The following is a 24,316-nucleotide window of genomic DNA, read 5'->3' as shown; positions in this document are numbered from 1 at the left end:
GGTCCTGATGTGCCAAGTCTCTATCTCTGTCTCTCTTGCATTCTCTCAAAAAAAAAAAAAAAGATACCTTCCCTATTTTCCTGAAGAGGCACTTAGTCTCCCACAGAGCATACAGTGAGAGCCAGGATTGTGATCTGTCATTTGAGAAAAAAGTAGCATCTCCTCGTTAAGTGACCTATCTGGGTTTCATGGAGAGTAAAAGCATAACAGTGATGCTGATTGCCTGGGGCGGCGGGGGGGGGGGCAGTGTGAGAAGTTGTGTTCCAGGTTTATGGAACCAAATGGGGAAAGATCCTGAATGGGGATATGAGAGATGTAGCTATAAGGAAACATAGGTAACTTAGGATACCTTATTAAAGACTTGGAAGCAAAGGTGAGGTAAGGACGTTGGAACTAATCTCTAGGACACTTGAAAACTACTATAAGACTTACTCTCCTAAAAGCAATAACAGGAGTTAGCCAGAGATTAGTGGTAGATGAGAGTAGCCCTGAAAATGGGAGCTAGCTTGGGTAAGATCGCATCAGTGTAGGAGGCCGAGCAATGGTCAAGGCACAGATGAGACTCAGAATGCCTACAAGAAGAATCCATGTTATGTGGTGAACAGTCCTTTGAGTTGGAAAGGAGTAGACTTTACACTCGGAGAGTCTTGAGTAGTGTAGGTTAGAAAGTCTCTTCAATTCTGTTCAGTCAAGCTAATCCTATTCTATTCCAGGAATTCCCAAAGTTTTGGGTGTCTTAGACAAATACCTTAAGTGCACACAAGTGTCTACTGAAAATGTCCTTTCTATCCCTTAAACTCACTCAAATTTTGGGATATTAGTAGCAAAAAGCAGCCTGACTTGTTCCCCTCAGTGTTACATTGCACACAGGCTGCTTGATTGATTGATTTTGCCCTCATATGATGCAGGCCTAGTGTAGGAAGCACCAGCCACTGTGAGGTCACGAATGCCATAGCCACTCTGTTTGGAAGACAGGGTTCCAGAGCACTCCTTCCCATCCTTTGACTCTCACATTCTTGCCTCTCTCTTCCACAGTGGTCTCTAGGCTTTGGAGGTGGGATAGAGATGTTCACTTAGTGCTGAACACTCCACTGTCATTTTTCTCAGTTCTTGGGTGAGTTCTGAATCTTCCCCAGTAGTCACTGTCCAAAAGCAAGAATGCTGTTAATATATGGGCATAAACACAAACAATGAGAGGGCAATTTGGGGACATAATTCATCCATTTAGTTTAATATTTCATTTTTATTTTTATGATTTATTTGAGAGAGAAGGAGAGAGAGAGCAAATGGGCACGTCAGGGCCTCCAGCCCTTGCAAACAAACTCCAGATGCATGCGCCCCCTTGTGCATCTGGCTTATGTGGATCCTGGGGAACTAAACCTAGGTTCTTGGCTTTGCAGGCACGTACCTTAACTGTTAAGCCACCTCTTCAGCCCTTATTTAGGTATTTTTTTAAATTTATTTTATTTATTTGAGAGAAAGAAGCTAATAGAATGGGGGTGGCCTTCAGTGCTATAAACAAAGTCAGATGCATGTGTCACCTTGTGCATCTGGCTTACGTGGGTCATGGAGAATCGAACCTGGATCCTTGGGTTTCGCAGGCAAATGCCTTAACTGCTAAGCCATCTCTCCAGTCCTAATTCATCCATTTAGCCAAACAACATTAATAGATTCCCCTGTTAAAGCTTCTGACCTCCTCAGCCATAGGCTTTTGACTGTTTCTTTAGTACTAGGCATGAATTCCTTCAGGTGGGGTGGGCCTCAACTCCTGCCAGAAAGCAGTTGGTTTCCCCCATAACAGATGTGCCACCACTGCATCAGTTGGCACATTTTGCCTGGTTGGCCAGCTGCATAGCTTGCAGGGTCCACTGCTGGTTAAGACTGTTTATGACTTTCATCCCCTGCAGGCTGTGGCATTGTCCAGTACTCTGACAGCTGATCAGCAGGGAGGAGGCTTCCAGCTTAGGTTCAGCTTGTCTTCTCACAGTCCGATAGCCAAATGTGTGCTTTCTTTAGCAGTAGAGTGTTACCATGTAGTTCTGGTGGGCAACCAAGAGTGTTGGCAGTAGCCTGGCCTGTGTTGTTTTGGAGGTATCAGGGGCCTCCCTGACCAACAACTCACTGGGAGGTATCCCACCTACAAGGATAACTTTTGTTAGGAATTTCTTTTTGGTTGTTTGAGGTAGGGTCTCGCTCTAGCCCAGGTTGACGTGGAATTTACTATGCAGTCTCAGGCTGGCCTTGAACTCACAGCCACCCTCCTACCTCTGCCTACTGAGTGCTGTGATTAAAGGTGTGCACCACCATACCCGGTTACAGGATAATTTTTAAATGAGTTATGTAATATAATGAGAAGGATTCAGATAGGCTTGGTAGCCTTAGCCTGATATCTTTATTTATCTATTTATTTTATTTCATTTTTGAGGTAGGGTCTCAATCTAGCTCAGGCTGACCTGGAATTAACTATGTAGTCTCAGGGTGACCTTGAACTCACCCTACCTCTGCCTCCCAAGTGCTGGGATTAAAGGTGTGCACCACCATGCCCTTAGCCTGATATCTTTACTTTGACCCAGTGAGTTTAGACTTCAGAAGCTGTGACAGATGTTCAAGCCTTGTGTCCAGGAATATCATACCATTCTAGTTGAACAGTAGCAGATTTCTCCTGTAAAATACATACTCAGTGTATGCTTCATGTCATGAAATGTGAATTTGGGGTACAACTAGCCGTAAACTTGTGTGGGTTATTTATTTTAGTTTTGTGCTGTGTGGGATAGTATTAAGTTTATGATGTACAGTGGATCACTATAATGCGTTCAGAAAATGAGAACAAATTAGCAGTCCTAGTTGGTGAGGTAAGTGTTAGAACTTAATCACAGAGAGCAGCCCTTTGACTGCTCCAAACTAGCAAGTCCACCAAAGACCACAGTACAAGTTAGAGCATGGCTTGTTTGCCTGCAGAGTCCTACACTTTTAATTCCTTTTGGAGTTCTTTGTGTACTGTGGCTGTCCTAGGCATTGTAAGTCCAATGATTTTCCTTCCTAGAGTGGTTCGCCTTGCCCTTGGGCCTTTTTTAAAACTAATTAGGCCAGGTGGGCGTGGTGGCGCACACCTTTAATCCCAGCACTAGGGAGGCAGAGGTAGGAGGATCATGGTGAGTTCAAGGCCACCCTGATACTATATAGTGAATTCCAGGTCAGCCTTGGCTAGAGTGAGACCCTACCTTGAAAAAACAAACAAACAAACAAAACAAAACACTAGTTAGCTCATTTTAAACTAGTGACCATAAATGCCTATTCTCTTGTTACGTCAAAGGAATGGGCTGTCTCTCTGAAGGCAAACAAACACCCAGTGTAAGTGCTCTGTAGTTCTGTAATTTCTTTAAAAAAAAAAACAAAACTGTGACCTCCAGTCTCTGCCCTGGTTTATGGATCTCCTGCTCACAGAATTCTAAAAAGTTTACCTAAGAATATGTGGAATATGAAAGTGTACTTATTACACACACACACACACACACACACACACACACACACACGCGCGCGCGCTCATCCGTGATGTCAGGGAAGTATGTTAAGATTATAGCAACTTGTCCGGCGTGGTGGCGCACATCTTCAATCCAGCACTCGGAGGCAGAGGTAGGAGGAACACTGAATTGGGGCCAGCCTGAGACTCCATAGTGAATTCCACGTCAGCCTGGGCTACAGCGAGACCCGACCTCAAAAATGAAATAAAGAAATAAATAAAGATATCAGGCTAAGGCTAAAACAAAAGAAAAAAACGTCTGCTAATACAATAGATCACTACTTTGGGGGCCTATCCAGATTTAGGTGGATTAATTTAACAAATGCCTGAGGGCAAGGCAAACTGTACCTTAGGAAAGACTGTGAAAGCATTACGTGGGACTCGTGATGTGGTTTTCGGTGCCTAGCAGAGCAGTAGTACACAAAGAACAGTAAAAGGGACAAGCTCGTCTGAAGTTGTTCTGGAAACACGGCTGGGTATTTATTGTTTTCATAACCACAGCCGATACTGAGAGTTGATTGTAATGTAACACAGCCTAAGTAAGTAGCTATTTCTTCATATGCTCCTTAACTTGAAGGTTCATTAGGGCTCATGCATTGCTTTTAATCTTTATGTCCGTCCTCCTGGTTTCTGTTAAGTGCCATTATTTAACTAGAGCAAATAAGTTTTTGCCTTTTGCTTTTTTTTTCTTTCAAGGTGGGGTCCCATTCTAGCCCAGGCTGACTTGGAACTCACTCTGCAATCCACGGCCAGCCTTGAACTCACAGAAGTCCTCCTACCATGGCCTCCAGAGTTCTGGGATGAAAGGCATGTGTCACCATGCCTGGCTAGATTTTTTCCCTTACTACACTTCAGATCTTTACAGCTGCTTTGTGCTCCGTCCTCTCCTCTCCTGTAAGTGTTGGTGTGCCCACTGTCCTGGTCCTGACCCTGAAGTCCTGCCCACGCAGCTTCTCTTGTTTCCAGCAAGTTTTTCTCCAGCCTTGAGGGCGGCAGGCAGGCCGTGTTTGTACTGACCATCTGCACCCGGATGTCTCCCCCCCTCAGACTGAGAACAGCCAGCACTGACTCCACCCCTCAGTGTACTCTGTGTCTCCTCATCCTTCCGCCCCACTTGAAACATGGGCGTCTGTCTGAGGTTCCCTCAGTTTAACTGCTCGGGTACCTTTCTTCCATCTGCTATCCCTTTGGTCAGGCTAGTCATGTTTCATTTGTGTTGTAGCAACAACTTCCTCATGGGTCTCTCCACCTCGGTTAATTAGTGTTTGTCAGTAACCTCAACAGTCCGACATGCCTTTCCAGAATCATTCTTGCCACTTACTTCAGAGCACACTGTCATGCAGACGTACTGAGCTTTCTTGAAATACTGCATTTCTACTTAACTGGCTAACCACTTTCTCCATTTAAAAAAAATTTTTTTTCTTTATTTGAAAGAGAGAGAAATAGGCGAGTAGGGAGAGAGATTGGGCACGCCAGGGCCTCCAGCCATTACAAACTCCAGATGCTTGTGCCCCCTTGTGCATCTGGCTTACGTGGGTCCTGGGGAGTCGAACCTGGGTCCATTGGCTTTGTAAGCAAGCACCTTAACCAGTAAACCATTTCTCCAGCCCAAGGTTTTTATTATTATTAACAACAACACGTTTCATATGGAATCGTCATGTGTTGGCACCCTCTTTTCCCTTGTCCCTGCCCCCATTCCACTGGGGATGCTGCTCAGTGGAGTTGCAGATATTCCCCATGGAGTTGTAGTTTCTGCTATTTCTCCATGTTTTTACCTTCATGAAACATTTCATCCTTCTTTAATTCCTGCATTAGGGTGATTTCCCAGCTTTATGGGCTGTGATTTCCCTCTGTTTAGTTTGTCAAAGTGCTCACGAGATTGTCTGGTCAGAGTGACGTTTCACTATGTCCCCACTGCCTAGCCTGTAGCCTGTTCCCAGTACAAGTTACCTGAATGCCGAGACCCCACATAAGGGGCCACCGAAGCTGCTCATGCTGCAGGCTTTCGACAAGGTGATGCGCGTCGCTCATCTCCAGGCATCAAGAACGTGGCCCAGGCCGGGCGTGGGGGCAGACCCCTTTAAGCCCAGCACTTGGTAGGCAGAGGTAGGAGGATCACTGAGTGAATCCAGGTCAGCCTGGGCTAGAGAGAGTCCCTACCTCGGGGGTGGGGGGGAAACATGGCCCAAAGAAGTGTACATCATTGCTCTTCATGTGCTTAAAATGGTCTTTTTAAATTCAGCTACCTATTTTGAATAGCACCATAGTCCCATGGTTAACAAGTTCCAAGAGGGAATATGCACATACTAAAAAGGCTTCTAGGCTGGAGAGAAAGCTCCATGGTTAAAGGTACTTACTTGCAAAGCCTGAGGGCCTGAGTTTGATTCCCCAGTATCCATGTAAAGCCAGATGCACCAAGTGGCACATGCATCTGAAATTTGTTTGCAGTATCAAGAAGCCCTGCTGTGCCCATTCTTTCTCTCATTCTTTCCTCTCTCTCCCTCTGCTTACAAATAAATATTTTAAAATAGAAAAGACTTCATAGACATTCATTGCACCACATATATAACCTATCAGCAGCATGTTTTTACTGTGTAAGCTTCTGCTGTGTTCTGGAGAGCAAGGCTTTCATTGAGTAAAGGTGGGTTTTGGATATCTGTCACACAGGGGAATGCATGTACAAAGGTATTCTTAAAGCTCGTAAACATTTATATATTTAGTTAATAAACGTTATTTAGTTAATAAACTTCATGAAGGGATTTTTTTCCCAGCTATGTTTAAAAAACTTTATTGACAATTTCCATACATACAGACAATATACCATGATCATACATACTCTCCTCCTCCTCCCAAATCCCTCATCCACTGAGTCCCTTCTCTCCTATTTTGATGTCATACTATGTCCCTCTCACCAGGCAGGTCTTGTGTAGGTTGTGTCAGCCACTGTGGGGGTCATGAGTATTTGTGTCTGGAAGGCAGCATTGTGAACAGTCCTCCCTTCCTTTACCCAGCCCTTTTTTACTTTTTGTTTGCTAAAATTGATCTTGAACGTGGATCTCCCTGCCTCTGCCTCCCAATTAGCTAGAATTATAGGCCTATACCACTAGGCCTGGCAAAAAGTAGTTGTATTTAATGGCTAAGACAAAAAGAGAGAGGGAGGTCAGTCCCATGATCCCAGTTGAGGATTCTTCCCAGATAACTCAGTGACCTCTTACTAGACTCTTCCTCTAAAAATCTGTACATTTCCCAGTAGTTCAGTGTAGTGGTTGCTGCTTGAGTTACATAGAATGGGGGGGGGGGGGGGTGTGTGAAGAGATGGCTTAGTGGTTAAGGTGCTTACCTTCAAAGCCTAAGAACTCATGTTCAAATCTCCAGATCCCATGTAAGCCACATGCACTGTGACACAAACATGCAGTGTCACACATGCGCACAAGGGGGCCTCTAGCCACTGCAAACGAACTCCAGGTGAATGCACCACTTTCTGCATATGACTTTATATACTGGGGAATTGAACTGGTCGTTAGGCATTGTAGGCAAGTGCCTTAACCACTGAGCCATCTCTCTAGCATGAAGGGATTTTTTGATGCTATGTTTTTTTTAGATTTTTCACTATTTTAGCTCAAATCAAAATGCAATATGATTTTAGAATTTCAGTTTTTATACTCTTAAGTGATTTTGATTAGTTTTTAAATATGACTACTCCAACCCCAAATATTAGGAAACCACATCTATTTAATACTTTTTAATAGTATTATAGCCCCTTTATGATTTTACACAAATTCAGAATGAAACTTTAGTAAAAAGCTGCAAATTGGGCTGGAGCCATGGCTTAGTGGTTAAGGTGCTTGACTGCAAAACCAAAGGACCCAGGTTTGGTTCCTCAGGACCCACGTAAGCTAGATGAACAAGGTGGTGCATGTGTCTAGAGTTTGTTTGCAGTGATTGGAGGCCCTGATGTGCCCATTCTCTCTCTCTCTCTCTCTTTCTCTCTCAAATAAATAAATAGACATTTTTCTTAATAAAAAGCTGCAAATTCATTCTTCTAAATGATAATTCTGCCCATATTATTAATGTATGGTGTAATTTGCTCATCACACACACAGAATACACTGAAGGTTCCCTGTCACCCCAAAGGAACTCAGAAATACTAAATTTTAATATCCTTTCCAAAAGGTTATACTGGTATAGATTGGAAATTTTGGGCTGGAGAGATGGCTTAGTGGTTAAGGTGCTTGCTTGCAAAGCCAAAGGACCCACGTAAGCCAGATGCACAAGGGGTCACATGCATCTGGAGTTTGTTTGCAGTGGCTGGAGGCCCTGGCATGCCCATTCTCTCTCAAATAAATAAAGAAAAAAATATATTTTAAAAAGATTTGAGGGCTGGGGAGATGGCTTAGCAGTTAAGCTCTTGCCTATGAAGCCTAAGGACCCTGGTTCGAGGCTCAATTCCGCAGGACCCACGTTAGCCAGATGCACAAGGGGGCGTATGTGTCTGGAGTATGTTTGCAGTGGCTGGAGGCCCTGGCGTGCCCATTCTCTGTCTCTCTCTTTCTCTGTTGCTTGCAGATAAATAAATAAAAATAAACAAAAAAATTAAAAATCAAAGATTTGAAATTTCTTAGTTTATATACAGTAAGTCCCATTTTTATTTTTTTCAGGAAAATTAAGCTATATTATTCCCCTTGCTGTCCCAGTACCAAAATTCAAGTTTTGTGTTTAAAGGTTGTTTTCTTTAGAAAGAAAACATTTTTAAACAAGAAGGTCTCTGTTTGGCAAAATCACGCTCCCCAGGGCTCTGCTAAACAGCAACGGTGTCAGCCAAGCGTTCCTTGTGGCGTCCCTGATGGCGCCCGCTGCACTGGAGCCGCCGAGGAGGTGCGGCGCTCACACGGAGTGCTCAGTGAGACTCCTGTCGGCCTCGCTCGGCTGACAGCTTGGGGCTTCCGCGACTGTCTTCTGCTCGCCTTCCTAGCTCAGGAAACCCGCCAGCTTCCTTTCTGGTCGGTGGCCTGTAGGAACAGATGTAGACTTGCTGTGAGAAGATAAAAACCAAGACAGGGTCCTTGACTATTCCCATTACCATCATCTTCCATCTTTAAAATAATGCTTTTCATTGCACCCTTGAGAACAGTCTTTCTGTTTTAAAACAATATTTGGTAAGCTCCGTTTTCTCAACCTTTGCCCATTATGCAGTTAATGTTATTAGATTATTATATTGAAGTGTTTTTAGAGGTGAGTTATTTCTTCTTCTTGAGTCCTTTCAATAACTTGAAGAAGGAATTATACCTTTAGTCTTTAGACAGACTTCCCTAGACAAAAAAGCTAATTATTAGCATAACACGTTTGCTATAACCCTACGTGAAGAGTCACTTAAAACCTTGCAGTCTCACTCTACAACAGTGCTTAGTTGTTTTTTTAAAATATTTTTATTTTATTTATTTGAGATCATCAGACAGAGAAAGAGGCAGAGAGAGAGAGAGAGAAAGAGAATGGGCGCACCAGGGCCTCCCCACACCAGGGCCTCCCCAGCCACTGCAAACAAACTCCAGATGCATGTGCCACCTTGTGCTTCTGGCTTATGTGGGTCCTGGAGAATTGAGCCTCAAACCAGGGATCTTAGGGCCTTGCTTCACATGCAGGCACTTAACCAGGAAGCCATCTCTCCAGTCCATGCACTTAGTTCTTATATCCAAATATAGAATTGATTAGAATCAGTATTTCATGAAATCTTTAATTGTTGGGGAAAAATGAGAAGCCTAGCATGGTGGTAAATACCTGTAATCACAGTGGAGTTGAAGCAAGCAGGTTGAGATAGTAAGCCTCCTCCAGTGCCCCCCCCCCCAAAAAAAAAAAAAAACAGAAAAGGAAGGGGGAAGGCAGGCAGGGGGAACAGGAGGAAGGAGGGGGAATGTTAATTCAGAGTTTTTTTTAATACATCCCATGAGATAAGGTGGCAGAAGTTGAGGTCAGTGTGTTCTGAGATAATTTATCAGGACTCTCTTCTGACATGGAATAAAGTGCTTCTTTCAGAGATCTGTTTACTGAGTACATTGAACAAGCGTGTGCATTTATTTTACTTGCCCTCTGGAAATAGCAGTTGAGCCAAACCCTAGGTCTGAATGTGAGAGTAGAAAATGAAAGCTTCATGCTGTCTTTGTTCTTTTACACTTCTTTGTTCTGAGACATTTATGCCTGCTTTTCCTTTTGACCCCTGCCTGAGGGACAGAAGGTTATGGCTAGGTTTGCTTGGCATAGTTTCTAAAGTCTTCAAATTTTCCGACTGAAAGTTGAGGTTATAGTAACTACAGCACTTAAAATTTATGGGGATACGCTTTTAATCCCAGCACTCGGGAGGCAGAGGTAGGAAGATCGCTGTGAGTTCGAGGCCACCCTGAGACTACATAGCCTGGGCTAGAGTGAGATCCTACCTCGAAAAACAAAACAAAATTTATGGGGATACAAGTATATTTTATATTAGTTTTTATTATATACATGAATCACCAGTGACTTTTTTCAAAGTTTGCCTATAGTTTTAAGTTATAAATCATTAATTTCTGTCATTTACAAAATTATCAAACTTCAACTTAAAAGCATTAGATTTTAGCAGTGCCAAAAAGCTTGGAAAGACCATTATAAGCAAGTTTATACTTCAAGTTTTATGTTTTCTAATCATTTAGATGTGTATTTTTTATACACTGAGATTTTATAAGTTGTATCTAGATTAAGTATTTAGATACTAAGATTTCATTAAAGTGAGAGAAAATTTCATAAAAGCATCTCAAGAAGTAGTAATAAAAATATTGTTTGCCTTTTGGAATACATGTCATTTGTACATGAAGTATACCTCAACCCTACAATCTAAATAATTAGACACAGGAAAAAAAATTGTTTGCAATCCTAGGCATGTCAGAAACAGCTGCAACCTTTATAAAAACTGGTTGGGTCTGAAAGGAATTAATTTTTCATGCTTGTCCTAATGTACTAACACTGTACCCTCTTAAAAATAATTAGATATTAAGTATTCTGGTTTTTAAATACTTGTGAAAATTTATTATTACTCTTGGTTGGTTTGTTTTGGCTCTTGTCTCCTACATTGGCAACCAGATTTTGTACTTTATATGTTAGACAGGGCTTATGCCAGCCTACCTGGTTGTTGGCATTTTTCAGCCTCACAGCTGCTGTGAACTAGGAAACACAGGAGGATCTTGTTTTCAGAGACCAACGGGGCATTGTGCGCATGTCAGACCTGTTTCTAACAGCTCTGTAAAGACAGGAACTCTTACACCGTGAAGAGCAGTAACAGCAGCCTCAAGTAGTCACACTAGCTTTAGAGGCTTATGTATAATACTAGCCTTAAGTAACCATATTAATTTTAGAGGTACATGTGTTTTTCTTCATTGGGACAAAAATGAATTGGTATATGTTCTGACTGGTTATTTGTGGCTTTATTTTTTAATCATTCATGTTAGTATTTGTGAAATTTGAGCTAGTTCATTTTACTTTACTATACCAGAAAGTTGAACATTCAACATTGTCTTTTTCCTGTTAGAGGTGGTCTTTGCGTATTCCCAATGTTTTCACCAACATTTTCTTAAGTATTTAGTATGTACTCAACACTGTTAAACGAAGCAAAGCGCTAAACTAGAATATAAACTATTAAAACACACAGAACATCCGATCAGAAAATAGCTTTCACTTGAGGTAATTAAAGCATTCTCTTAGTTCACTGTCTGTTGCGATAATAAAATACTTAAAACTAAATAATTTTTTTAATTTAAAAAAAAAAAGGCTTATTTGGGCAGGAGAGATGGCTGAAGCCGTTAAAGCACTTTGCTTGAGGACCCACGGTTGATTCCCCAGAAACCATCTAAGCAGATATATCTGGAGTTTGTTTGCTATGGCTAGAGGCCCTGGTGCGCCTGTTTTCTCTTCCCTCCCTCCCTCCCTCCCTCCCTCTGTCTCCACTAAATAAGAATAAAAATTTTTAAAAAAAAAAGAATTATGTCTTGTGTCCATCAGAGTGGCCTGAGCTCCACTTGGACCCCTTGGCCACAGCTGGGTGCTGGCACAGTGGTTGCAGACGGAGCAGCTCTGGGAAACAAGCGCTTTCTGCTCTCAGGAGCTTGGCCTGGTGCTTGCTGTGACGGCACAGGGAAGGGCGGCAGCAGAGTTCGTCTCTGAAAGGCGTGGGGGCCTTTGCCGTTGTTCTGTCACTGTGGCAAAATCCCAAGGTAAACAAAGATCTATCTCGGTGCAGTGCATGAAATTTTCAGTCCACTCTCACTTGACTTCTGTTGCTTCTGAACCTACTGGGGTGAGGCAGGGCATCATGCAGGGAAGATGTTGTGGGCCGAAGTGGGCAACCACATGCAGAGGAAGGGAAAGTAGTGAGCGAGGAAGGGTGAGAGGTGGGCAGCCACTGTCTCTCTTTTTGCTAGGACAAAGGACTGTACAAGAAACATCTGGTGGAAGGAAAGGGATTATTTGGGCGTACAGTTTTGAGGAGTTTCTATCTTGAAAGGAAAAGCATGGCAGGGCCTGGGAGCCTGCAAAATATCTTCACCCCAGTGACACGTCCTCCAGCAAGGATCTGCCTCCCAGAGGCTCTGCACACGTCCCCAACAGAGCCACCAACTTGGTACTAAGTAATCAAGCATCTGAGTCCGGCCGCCCTTCTACATTCAAACCCCCATAAGAGGCCTCTTGACAAAATCTGTTCTTCAAAGGCACATCTCCCAAGGACGACCTCCTCCCTCTAACTGGCTCCATCTACTGAGAGTCCTTTTCCCTGTGAGCTCATCAGTGGGTTCACCCCTTCCCTGAAGTTAGTGACCTCATGACACATTCACCTCTTGAAAGCACCACCAGCTAGGGAACCCAGCCTTTTGGGAGGGTTGGTTCTTTCCCACCCCTGAGACCCATTGTCCTGGATAACACCTGGCCTCCTCTCTCCAGGCTAATCCCCTGTCGTGATTGGTAGCTCAGGCACACCCTCGCCCTCTGCATTCTTGACATGACTAGGCTGCATGTTCTCTGAGGCTTCACTGCCTGCTTCCTGTTTGAAAATCCTTTGCTCTTGAATTTTTGCTTTAGCAGTTCAGCACAAATTTCTAATGCCATATAGGCTAGTCTGGCTCTCCCAAGTTCCTTCTTCCATGGAGTGCTAAGAACATGGGCACAAGGAAGTGTCAAGTAAAGATGGATTGGGGGGGGGGGTTGCAAAGAGACGACTCAGTAGTTAGGTATCTTTCCTGGGCAAGCATGAGGGTCTGAGACTACCTGAGTTCAAGACTCCAGAACTTACCCAGATAAACAGCTGGACGTGGCCACATGGACCTGTAACTCCAGTCCCACCAGGGAGCACCCTGAAACTCCTCAAAGCAAAAACTCTGCAGAAGACCAGTAGAGCACAGCACCTGACCTTCTGCTCCATTCTCATACGGGGCCCCACAGCACCCCACCCCGCACACGTGCACAGAGCACGTGCTGCGCAAAGCACATAAATAAACAAATAAGGCGGCTGGAGAGGTGGCTTAGCGGTTGGGATGCTTGCCTGCAAAGTCAAAGGACCTCGGTTTGATTCCCCAGTACCCACATAAGCCAGACGCACAAGGTGGTGCATGTGAATGGAGTTTGTCTGCAGTGGCTGGAAGCCCTGGTGTGCCCCCCCCCACAATAAATAAAATAAAATTAGGGATGGAAGGAGGGGAAGGAGGATAACATGCCAAAAGTAAGCCTGACTGGGGCTGGAGGGATGGCTTAGTGGTTAAGGCATTTGCCTGCAAAGCCAAAGGACCCAGGTTTGATTCCCCAGGACCCACATTAGCCAGATGCACAAGGAGCACATGTGTCTGGAGTTCATTAGTGCCTGGAGGCCCTGGCGCACCCATGTTCTCTCTGTGTGTCTCTCTTTCTCTCCCCCTCCCCCCTTTCTCTGCCAAAAAAAATAAATAAAAATATATTTTTTAAATAAGCCTGACTGGAAGCAAAGGAAAGAAAAGGTGGGCTCTACCCTGTTTGCTTTAACATTTTCTTACTTGGATCTGGGACTTCTTTTTTTTTTTAATATTTTTACTTATTAGAAAGAGAGAATAGGCACGCCAGGACCTCCAGCCACTGCAAACAAACTCCAGATGCATGTGCATCTGGCTTACATAGGATCTGGAGAATTGAACCTGTATTCTTAGGCTCTGCTGGCAAGCGCCTTAACCTCTAAGCCAGCTCTCCAGTCCCTGGGACCTCTTTAGAATGCTTTCCTGTTCATACTTTCATGAGCATTCAGGCCATGACCACTTAGGTAATCTTCTTCAAGAAGTTTTGGAGGCTGGAGAGATGACTTAGCGGTTAAGCTCAATTCCCCAGGACCCATGTTAGCCAAATGCACAAGGGGGTACACGCATCTGGAGTTCGTTTGCAGTGGCTGAAAGCCCTGTCGTGTCCGTTCCCTCCCTCCCTCCCCCCTCTCTCTTTGCCTCCTTTTTTCTCTCTGTCGTTCTCAAATAAATAAAAATGAACAAAAATAAATTTAAAGTAAAAAGAATTTTTGGGACTTCCTATAGTCTTCCTGTCTTTTAAGCCCTTACCAGGATCGCCCTGAACATTTCCATTTATGATGTTCTGTGCTTTTTCTAGCCTTGCTCCTCCAAACTTCCATCTGCTCCCCATTATCCAGTTTAATAGCAACAACCTCTACTTTTTGCTACTTTGGTGTTTGTTTGTTTTTTTAAACATTATTAATTTGCAGAGAGAGAATGAATGAATGAGCCCACCAGGGCCTCCTGCCACTGAAAGATGCATGTGCCACTTTCTGCATCTGGCTTTACATGTATACTGGGGAACAGAACCTAGTCCAGCAGGCTTTACAAGCCAGCACCATTAACTGCTGAGTCATTTCTCCATCCCTGGGTTTTTGTTTTTAACTCAACACCTGAGATCAGGTCATTTATGGGAATGCTTTATTTTGGCTTATGGCTGTGGAAGTCCAAGAGCATAGTGCCGTTAGAATCAGGACCTCATGACAGATAAGAAGGGCGCATGGACACCTGTGGGAAAGATCTTCTGGTCGGAGAGGGAACTAGGGAAAGCTGACCTCAGTGTGCACCAGCCCACTGCACTGGTGCAGAGACTGGCCTTGTCCTGTGAGAGAGCTCACTCCTGGAAGGCCGCCTTAGTCTACGCCTCCTGGACTTCAACTCCTAAATACTTCAGATTTAGCCGCAGCGGGAGTTTTTTTTTTAAATATATTTATTTATTTATTTAACAGAGAATGAGGGAGGGGGAGAAGGGAGAGAGAGAGAGAAAGAATTGGTGCGCCAGGGCCTCTAGCCACTGCAAACAAACTCCAGAGCTTGCGCCTCCTTGTGCATCTGGCTTACGTGGGCCCTGGGGAATCAAACCTGGGTCCTTTGGCTTTGCAGGCAAATGCCTTGACCATTAAGCCTTCCCTGTAACTTGCCTTAGTTTTTAAAAATGTTTTATTTTTTTTTAATTTTTAAAAAAATATTTTATTTTTATTTATTTGGAGCAACAGATAGAGAAAGAGGCAAAGAGAGAGGGAGAGAATGGGCGTGCCAAGGCTTCCAGCCACTGAAAACGAACTCCAGATGCTTGTGCCTCCTTGTGCATCTGGCTAACGTTGGTCCTGGGGAATTGAGCCTCGAACTGGGGTCCTTAGGCTTCACAGGCAAGCACTTAACCGCTAAGCCATTTCTCCAGCCCAATGTTTTATTTATTTATTTATTTGAGAGAGAGGGACAGAGAGGAAGAGGGAGAGAGAGAGAGAATGGGCACATCAGGGCCTCCAGCCACTGCAAACAAACTCCAGACTCATGCACTACCTTGCGCATCTGGCTTACATGGGTGCTGGGGAATTGAACCTGGATTCTTAGGTGTCACAGGCTAGTGCCCTAACTGCTAAGCCATCTCTCCAGCCCTTCAGCGGGAGTTTTGGTAAAGACAAAACACACTGAAACTAGAATGAGCACTGTCCTTAATGTCTGTAGTTACTATCAAAAATGACACTTGGCCTGTTGTTTTAATGAGTGTATGTATCCATACATAGGAAGGTTCAGAGCTAGGTGCACTGGAAACAGGGACTTGTAACTAACAAAATTGGCTGGGCATGGGGTACGTGTCTATAATCCCAACACAACAGAGTTTCAGGGCTGCATACCAAGGTTTCTTCTCTTGATTGACTGATTAATTGAAAATTGCTGCCTATTTGCTCTTTGTAGCTAGGTATTTTAGTTACCTTTATTGTTGCTGGGACAAAAGCACCTGACAGAAATAAGCTTAAGAGAGGAAGGGTTCCTTCTGCTTACAGCCTGGGGTTACAGTCCATTGTGTCTGGAAAGGCTGGCGGCTGGTGTGTGGCGCCGTGGTCATTTTTCACCTGCAGTCAGAGAGCAGGAAGCGATGGATGCTGGTGCTCAGCTGGCCCTCTCTTTTAATTATTTATTTGAGACAGACAGAGAGAAAATGGACAAGCCAGGGCCTTCAGCTGCTGCAAAAGAACTCCACACACGTGCACCCCCTTGGGCACATGTGAAACATTGTGCGCTTGTGTCACTGTGCATCTGGCTTACGTGGGACCTGGTGATTTGAACATGAGTCCTTAGGCTTCTCAGGCAAGAGCCTTCACCACTAAGCCATCTCTCCAGCCCTGGCTCTCGCCTCTTTCCACAGCCCAGGACCACAGCCTGTGTGAAGTGGTGCCACGTACAGTGAGGGTGGGTCTCCTGCCTCAGCTAACCTCATCAGGGTAGTCAGTCCCTCAGAGGCTTCTTTCCTAAGTGACAACTCTAGGTTCTGTCATCTTGACAACGGAAACCATCACAGTAGCTTTGTAGGAAATTTCCGTGCGGGGAAGTAGTAGAGGGTAATTCAGGTAGAAAATCAAGGTCAGTATACTGGGAAGTCATACCAAATTATTTGTGGCTCTGTTTCTACTGTTAGTTGTACCTTTGGAACTCTTTACAACTGCCACGTGTCTAGGGCTTGAAAAATATTTCTCTAACCCATGAGTCATCTAGTCATAAGGGAAGTGCCATAGTTTCCTTGTTGGTGCAAAGCACCCAGCCCAAAGCAGCTGATGAGAGAGAGGAGAGGGCTTATGCTGGCTTACATTCTCAAGAAGAGGCCCCATGACGGCAGGTAGAAGCAGGGCGCCACCTTCTTGCCAGAGCAGGCAGAAACAGCCGAAGGAGAGTGAGTCGATTCTGGTGAAGGAGAGCATTACCAGGCCCACCCCAACACCACACTTCCTCCACAGTGGGGGCAAGGCATCCAGAACACGAGATGATGGGAGACATCAGATTCAAACCACCACAGGAAGCTAGCAAAATAACTGGAACTGAACAGTAACAGAAACACTGTGTACACACGCCAGGTGTGGTGGCGCACATCTTTAATCCCAACACTTGGGAGGCAGAGGTAGGAGGATCGCCATGAGTTTGAGGCCACCCTGAAACTATATAGTGAATTCCAGGTCAGCCTGAGCTAGAGTCCCTACCTCTAAAAAAAAAAAAAAAAAAAAAAAAAAACACTTAGGAATGAGGAGGGGCTGTAGATGGAGCTCTGCTAATGATGGAGTGCTTACCTTGTATGCATGAAGCCCTGCTTTCCTGTTTTGTTTTTTCTTTCTCCCCCCCCCCCCACCTTGGTTTTTCAGAGTAGGATCTTACTCTAGCTCAGGCTGACATGGAATTCACTATGTAATCTCAGGGTGGCCTTGAACTCAAGGCAGTCCTCCTACATCTGCCTCCCAAGTGCTGGGGTTAAAGGCGTGCGCTCCCACCCCGGCCCTGAAGCCTGCTTTCTGTCCCTGATGCCACATAAAGCAGGCACAGTAGTGCACACCTGTTATCCGTGCTCAGGGTTTAGAGGCAGGAGGATCAGAAGTTCCAGGTCATTCTTGGTGACATAATGAGTTTGAAGTCACCCTTGGACCCCCGTGAGTTCCGAGTGCTTATCACAGAAATAAACTTAGGGGCATGGCTTTTCCCTCCCCTAGCAGCCATCCCCACCAGAAAGTTTCAAGAGGGGTGGGGGTCTGATGGATACCTCCCCCATCTAAGGAAAAAAAAAACTGTTTTGGGGGCTAGAGAGATGGCTTAGCCGTTAAGGCGTTTGCCTGACAATCCTACGACACAAGTTTGGCTCCCTAGAACCCGTGTAAGCCAGACGCACAGGTGACACACGGGCGCAATGTGGGAGTGAGGTCTGCAGTTCGAGTCAGCAGCTCAAGGCCCTGTGTGCCAGTCCTCATCCTCTCTCCCTCTCCCTCTCCCTCTCAAAAATAAAATAAATTTAAAAAAAACTATTCTTACCCAGTATCTTGAGTAGCTTGGCTTGACTAGTAAAAAACTGATTTTATGACCCCATGTATAAAGTTCATTCTCTAATCGGGAGAGTCTGAAAATTCCATATACGTAAGGTAAGGTCTTGCACATCTGTGTACATACGTGTGCGTGTACATATGCAAGTTAGAAAATTGAATTTGACAGTGTTTAGGAGCGCTGTGATCCATTGCGTTTAACAGTATTCTTGGGCGCTTAGTGAGGAGGCAGGCTTGCTGCACAGGCCTGAGGACCTGAGTTTGACCCCCAGCGTCCACACAAAAGTTGGGCATGGCTGTTCGAGCCTGTGCCTCCAGGGCTGGGGTGTGGAGACAGGTGTGTCACTGGGGCTGCTCTAAAAAATGGCACAAGTCCAGGTTCAGTGAGAGACTGTGTCCCAAGGAAATAGGCGAGCAAGCAGCGGAGGGTGACAAGCAGTGCCCTCTGCAGGCGTGTGTGCATGTTGGGCCTGCGCATCTGCACACACACCCACACACCCATCAAAAAAGATGTGTGCATGTGTTTTGTTCCCACTCAGGCCGAATACATCAAGCAATGGTAACATCTTTAAATGAAGACAATGAAAGTGTAACGGTCGAGTGGATAGAAAATGGAGATACAAAAGGCAAAGAGGTATGATTTCTGGGTTAAACCTAATTATGTGTCATTCCTCGTCCTGATATCAAGATTTTGGATGTGAAACAAAACAGAAAATTGTGGTTTTATATAGTGCATATATTCCATGTCATGCCATGAGAAACTTGTGGATGACTAGAGTTTTCGCGCAGAGAAGAGCCCCTTCTCCACCCCTCACAGGCTTGTGCGTCAGCCCTGCTTGTTATCCTAGGTCAGAGTGGGAAAATTGCTGTGTATGAAACTGTGTCAGTAGCAGTTCTTAACATCTAGAGGGACATTCATGTGGATTATTATTCCAAACATGTAGTTTGCAAAACACTGTCATCTTTTAACTGTATTTGAAAAGGTAAGATACCCTCTCAAAGGTGTGCACGTTTAAAACAGATTGACTTGGAGAGCATCTTCTCACTCAACCCTGACCTTGTACCTGATGAAGAAAGTGAACCCAGTCCAGAAATACCTCCACCATCAACCTCCTCAGCCAAAGGCAACAAAATTGTAAAGGTCAGTGAGGAAACGGAGAGTGGTGTGTGTGTGCGTGCATGCGTGTGCGCGCAGCATTGATTGACTGTGAGGAGTGTGCGCCAAGACTGATTAATTTGCTTCTTTTAAAGTTCCTTCTCTCAGGGCTGGAGAGATGGCTTAGCGGTTAAGCGCTTGCCTGTGAAGCCTAAGGACCCCGGTTCGAGGCTCGGTTCCCCAGGTCCCACGTTAGCCAGATGCACAAGGGGGCGCACGCGTCTGGAGTTCGTTTGCAGAGGCTGGAAGCCCTGGCGTGCCCATTCTCTCTCTCTCCCTCTATCTGTCTTTCTCGCTGTGTCTGTCGCTCTCAAATAAATAAATTTAAAAAAAAAATTTTAAAGTTCCTTCTCCCAGGTTAGAGACATGGCTTAGCAGTTAAGGCACATGCCTCTAAAGCCTAAGGACCCCAGTTTGATTCTCCAGGTCCCACGTTACCCAGATGCACGGGGGGGGGGGGGGTGCATGCATCTGGAGTTCATTTGCAGTGGCTAGAGGCCCTGGCTCGCCCATTCTCACTCACTGTCTCTCCTTCCCCCTCTCTAGTAAGTAAGTAAATAAATTAATTAATTAATTAAGATCTTTTAAAAAAATTCCTTCTCCCTCCTACATTCATGTGTATACACATATGCCTTCATTCACAGTTAAAGGCAGCCATCAGATAAGATCATAGGATGTCCTTGCCTCAATAGGATTTTTCCTGAAACTATAGCTTTTCAGGAGAAAAGAATCAAAACTGTTTCTCTTGGTGTTGAATGAATACTTATGGCTAACAAAATTGCTGTTTTTAAAGATGGTTCATCTTTTGAAATTGTAATTCTGCTATTTATGTTTATTTATAACATGAGGAATGGTCAGGTGTGGTGGTGCACACCTTTAATCCCAGCATCCAGAAGGCAGTAAGAGGTAGGATCACTGCTGTGAATTTGAGGACTAGAGTGAGACCCTACCTTAGAAAACCAAAAATAAAATAAAGAGAAGTGGTATGAGGAAAGTTGAACTGCTTGTGTGTTTATTATGTCATATTGTATAGTTTAAATACAAGCTGCCATATCATCCCTAGCAGCTTTATCTCTACAAAATGTAAAGCCCATGATTTTGATTGATTGTAAGATAATTCCTCTTCCATTGTCTTGAAACCTTTTATTTTTATTATTATTATTATTATTTTATTCTTGGTTTTTGGAGGTAGGGTCTCATTGTGACCCAGGCTGACCTGGAATTCACTCTGGAATCTCAGGGTGGCCTCGAACTCATAGCGATCCTCCTGCCTCTACCTCCTAAAGTGCTGGGATTAAAGGCGTGTGCCACCATGCCGGGCTTCTCCTGAAAACTTTGTATGAAAAGGCAGTTCTTAGAATCAGGTAGTTCTGCAGAGTCGTTGAACCCAAAGTTCTTGCCTTTTGATCGAATAGCACTTAGTGCTTTTGCCCATCATGCTGGACAGAATGCAGAGAGGAATGGGATATGGCATTCAGCCTATAGGAAGTTGGTATTTTACCAGCAGAACACACGTAACCATCAGATGATAGAAAGTGTGTGTGAACATGAGGCAGGATTTCGTGCCTGTAACTTGAGTGCCGTGCCTGGCTGCTTTGGCGGACCTTTGCCCTTCACCTGTACGCGCGGTTTACAGAGCGCTTCACAACCCCAGGGGAGCTGCGCTTTCCTTCCCGCCCTGCCCCATGCTGAGATCAAACCCTGCTCTCCTTCCTTCCTGGCTTTCTACTATGGAGCCAATTCCTAGCTATCTCCTGTGACATTTTTGCTTAAGAATCACCTGGAGAAAGTTCTTACTTTGTTTTTTGAGGTAGAGTCTCACTTTATCCCAGGCTGACCTGGAATTCACTATGTAGTTTCAGGGTGGCCTCGAACTCAAGGAAGTCCTCCTACTTTTGCCTCCCGAGTGCTGGGATTAAAGTCATGTGCCACCACTTGTTTTTCATTTTCAATTTAATTTTTTTTGATGCTTTCATGTACGTATGTAATACATTGTGACCCGACTCTCCCAGTTACCTTCTCATCTCCTTCTCCATTCCCACTAAAATCCTTTTTCTTCTCATTAAATTCTCACCCTACTTTCACACCTTTGCCCCACAAAGTTATGATTTCTTGCAGGGTCATGAATGGGAAGTAATTTACTAGCACATAGGTACCCAGCCCACCAGTAATAGCCATACCACTAAAGAAACCATAATTCCCAGCACCTGTGAGCTGCCGTTTCTTACTCTGGGAGGCATGGAGGTGCCACGGACCCTTCCTCCATCCGTGGAGAAATGCTGAGGGGCTCAGTCTTGTGCAGGAAGTGGCCAGAAGGCACTGTTTCACAGCCCTTTTCCCGTCTCCCTCTCCCTGCCCTGCCCTCTGCATGAGGCCGTCTGCTCCTTGGAGGGGAGGCTAGCTGTGCTGTTTAAGGCCGAGCACACCATGGCCACCTATACTCAGCAGTTTTGCCAGCTCCGCATTTCTGCGTTGACTGTTGAAGTAGGAATTTGATGTGAGGGCTGCAGAGATGGCTTAGTGGTGAAACTGCTCACCTGCAAAACCTAAGGACCCATATTCTATGCCTCCGTACCCATGTAAGCCAGATGTACAAGATGGTTTCATTTGCTGTGGCTAGAGACCCTGGCGTACGCATTCTCCATCTGCCCCCCCAATACAATTTATAAAAAAGAAATTAGAAAAAGAAAGAAATGGCTTTAAGCAGTTCTGATCTGTGGGGACAAATAGTAATACTTAGAAGGCAATTTGTGAATTCAGTATTGCATATTCACAGTAGTAGGTTTCCCCATAGGCTTTGGCCAAGCTTATATACAGCGTGAGGTATGAATTCCCTCTCCTGTGGAACAGGCCTCAAACCCAATCAGAAGGCTGTGTGTTAAAGTCTCTGAAACGCCAATGAATTTTTTTTCTCCGAGGTAGGGTCTCACTCTAGCTCAGGCTGACCTGGAATTCACTCTGCATTCTCAGGGTGGCCTTGAACTCACAGCAATCCTCCTACCTCTGCCTCCCGAGTGCTGGGATTTCCAATGAATTTTTTAGGGTAATTAGCAGTGAATATTTTGTAGTGTTTTGATACTTCATTTTATCAAAGGGCTGTGCTTTGTCTGGAGCTAATATTGTACTGAATAGTACTTCCTGGGCTGGAGAGATGGTGCAGTGGTTACTGCTTGCCTGCTAAGCCAGAGGACCCAGATTTGACTCCCCAGAGCCCACGTAAGGCAGATGCAAAAGGGGGCACATGAGTCTGGAATTTATTTGCAGTAGCTAGATGTCCTGGTGTGCCAATTCTTCTCTCTATCTGCCTGTCTCTCTTTCTCAAAATGGATAAACAAACAAACAAACAAAAAAAAACTTTCTGAAATCCAAAGATGAACCTAATTACCTAATCTTCAGGCTCTGTGTTAAGGAGATAAGCATAAATGAAGTTGTGTTTAAACCTGGGACCCATCCTCAAGATATATAGAGAGAGATTCGGAAGTTTGAAGAAATCGGAAATGCTTCAGGTCTCAGGCATTTCCCATGAGGGAAGTGTTGGAGTTCCCTTCCCTCTGCTGGGACAAAGCGCCTGACCAAAAGTAGCTGATGGGAGGAAAGGTTTTATGTACTTTGGTTTGCAGTGTCAGAGGGATGCTCCATGATGGCAGAGTACTGCATGGCCTGAGCTGAGGCTGGACCTCGCCGCTGCCACAGCAGGTGGGAAACTGCAGCAGGAGAGTGAGCTGAGCATGGCAAGGGGGTGCTGGCTGTCAAACAGCTAAGCCCTTCCCCAGGAACACACCTGCACAGCAGGGCTCAGCCTCCCAGATTGCTGTCAGTGGGGGGCCAAGCCTTCAGAACACACGAATCTATGGGGGACATCTGATTCATAACATATAAAACCCAAATAGTTTTGGTGAAATGCCTTTAAAGTGAAGTCACTACTTTACCTGCTTTCTGATCTAAATGCCAGTACCAGTCATGAAGACCTCGCACAGTCCTTTGGGCAGGCAGTGTCTTTCTCATTTTCCTGAGTCTCTGTGAGATAGGCCTTATACAGTCACTTGACTGATGAAAACGGTGTAATTCATTTGTTTATTTATAGTTTTTTTTCTTTTATTTGTTTGTTTAATTATTTGAGAGTGACAGACAGGGAGATAGAGGCAGATAGAGAGAGAGAGAATGGGCACCCCAGGACCTCCAGCCACTGCAAATGAACTCCAGACACATGCACCCCTTGTGCATCTGGCTAACGTGGGTCCTGGGGAATCGAACCTCAAACCTCGATCCTTAGGCTTCACAGGCAAGCACTTAACCACTAAGCCATCTCTAGAGTTTTGTTTCATTTACCTTTATATTGTCCTATACATGTCTACATTCATTTCATTAAAAGAAACTGGGGGCTGGGAAGATGGTTCAGTGCTTACAGGCGCTTGTTGGCAAAGCCTGCTGGCCTGAGCTTAACTCTCCAGTACACACATAAAGCCAGGTGCACAAAGTGGTGCATGCATCTGGGGTTTGCTTGCGGTGGCAGAAGGTTCTAGCGTGCACATTCTCATTCTCTGTCCTTTCCATTCTCAGAGACAAACATATAAAAGCATTTGAAAAGAAATTAAGGCATTGGTATATGTGAGGAATGAAGAGAAAAATATACTGAGCATGTTTTTGTTTTTTCCTGTAGAATCGACGGACCGTAGCATCTGTTAAGAATGATCCTCCACCAAGAGATAATAGAGGTAAAATAAAGCTTCAGCCTTTAATCTTGCCTGTTGACTTTTTTTGTATTTTTTATAAGACAGCACAAGTGAGTGAGTGAGCGAGAATTGGCGTGCCAGGGCCTCCAGCCCCTGCAGTTGAACTTAGGGCACATGTGCTACCTTGTGTGCTTGCTCTCCTTGTGCATCTGGCTTGCATGGGACCTGGAGAGAAGAGCATGGGTCCCTAGACTTTGCAGGCAAGCACCTCAACCACTAAGCCATCGCTATTGACTTTTTTTAAAAAATAGGGGCTATTTAATCCTTGTCTTTAGTATTTTTAATATATATATATTACTTATTTATTGGAGAGAGAAGTGGCAGAGAGAGAGAATGGGCGCACCAGGGCCTCTAGCCACTGCAAATGAACTCCAGATGCATGTGTCCCATTGTGCATCTGCCTTATGTGGGTCCTGGGAAATTGAACTGGGATCCTTTGGCTTTGCAGGCAAATGCCTTAACCGCTAAACATCTCTCCAGTCCCCACTATTGACTTTAGTAATAGCCTTGATAAAACATATCAAAATAAATATTACTCTTCATATTATTCATTTAAACTTTATGTGGCTGCC

The 24,316-nt window shown here is 44.7% G+C and overlaps 1 protein-coding gene across 4 annotated transcripts in view; it reads left to right on the top strand.

Annotated features, from left to right (window-relative positions):
- Kif2a (kinesin family member 2A) overlaps window positions 1-24,316 on the top strand; it is a 78,588-nt gene that overhangs the window by 9,203 nt on the left and 45,069 nt on the right. For all 4 annotated transcript variants that reach the window (XM_045138916.1, XM_045138914.1, XM_045138915.1 and 1 more), the window contains exons 2-4: window positions 18,395-18,489; window positions 18,877-18,996; window positions 23,672-23,726. In XM_045138916.1, the coding sequence (XP_044994851.1) occupies window positions 18,395-18,489; window positions 18,877-18,996; window positions 23,672-23,726 (270 nt within the window). The remainder of the gene's footprint in view (window positions 1-18,394; window positions 18,490-18,876; window positions 18,997-23,671; window positions 23,727-24,316) is intronic.

The sequence above is a fragment of the Jaculus jaculus genome, chromosome 20 (assembly GCF_020740685.1).
Source record: "Jaculus jaculus isolate mJacJac1 chromosome 20, mJacJac1.mat.Y.cur, whole genome shotgun sequence".
Taxonomy (NCBI): Eukaryota; Metazoa; Chordata; class Mammalia; order Rodentia; family Dipodidae; genus Jaculus; species Jaculus jaculus.
This window is presented reverse-complemented; position numbering and strand designations above follow the sequence as displayed.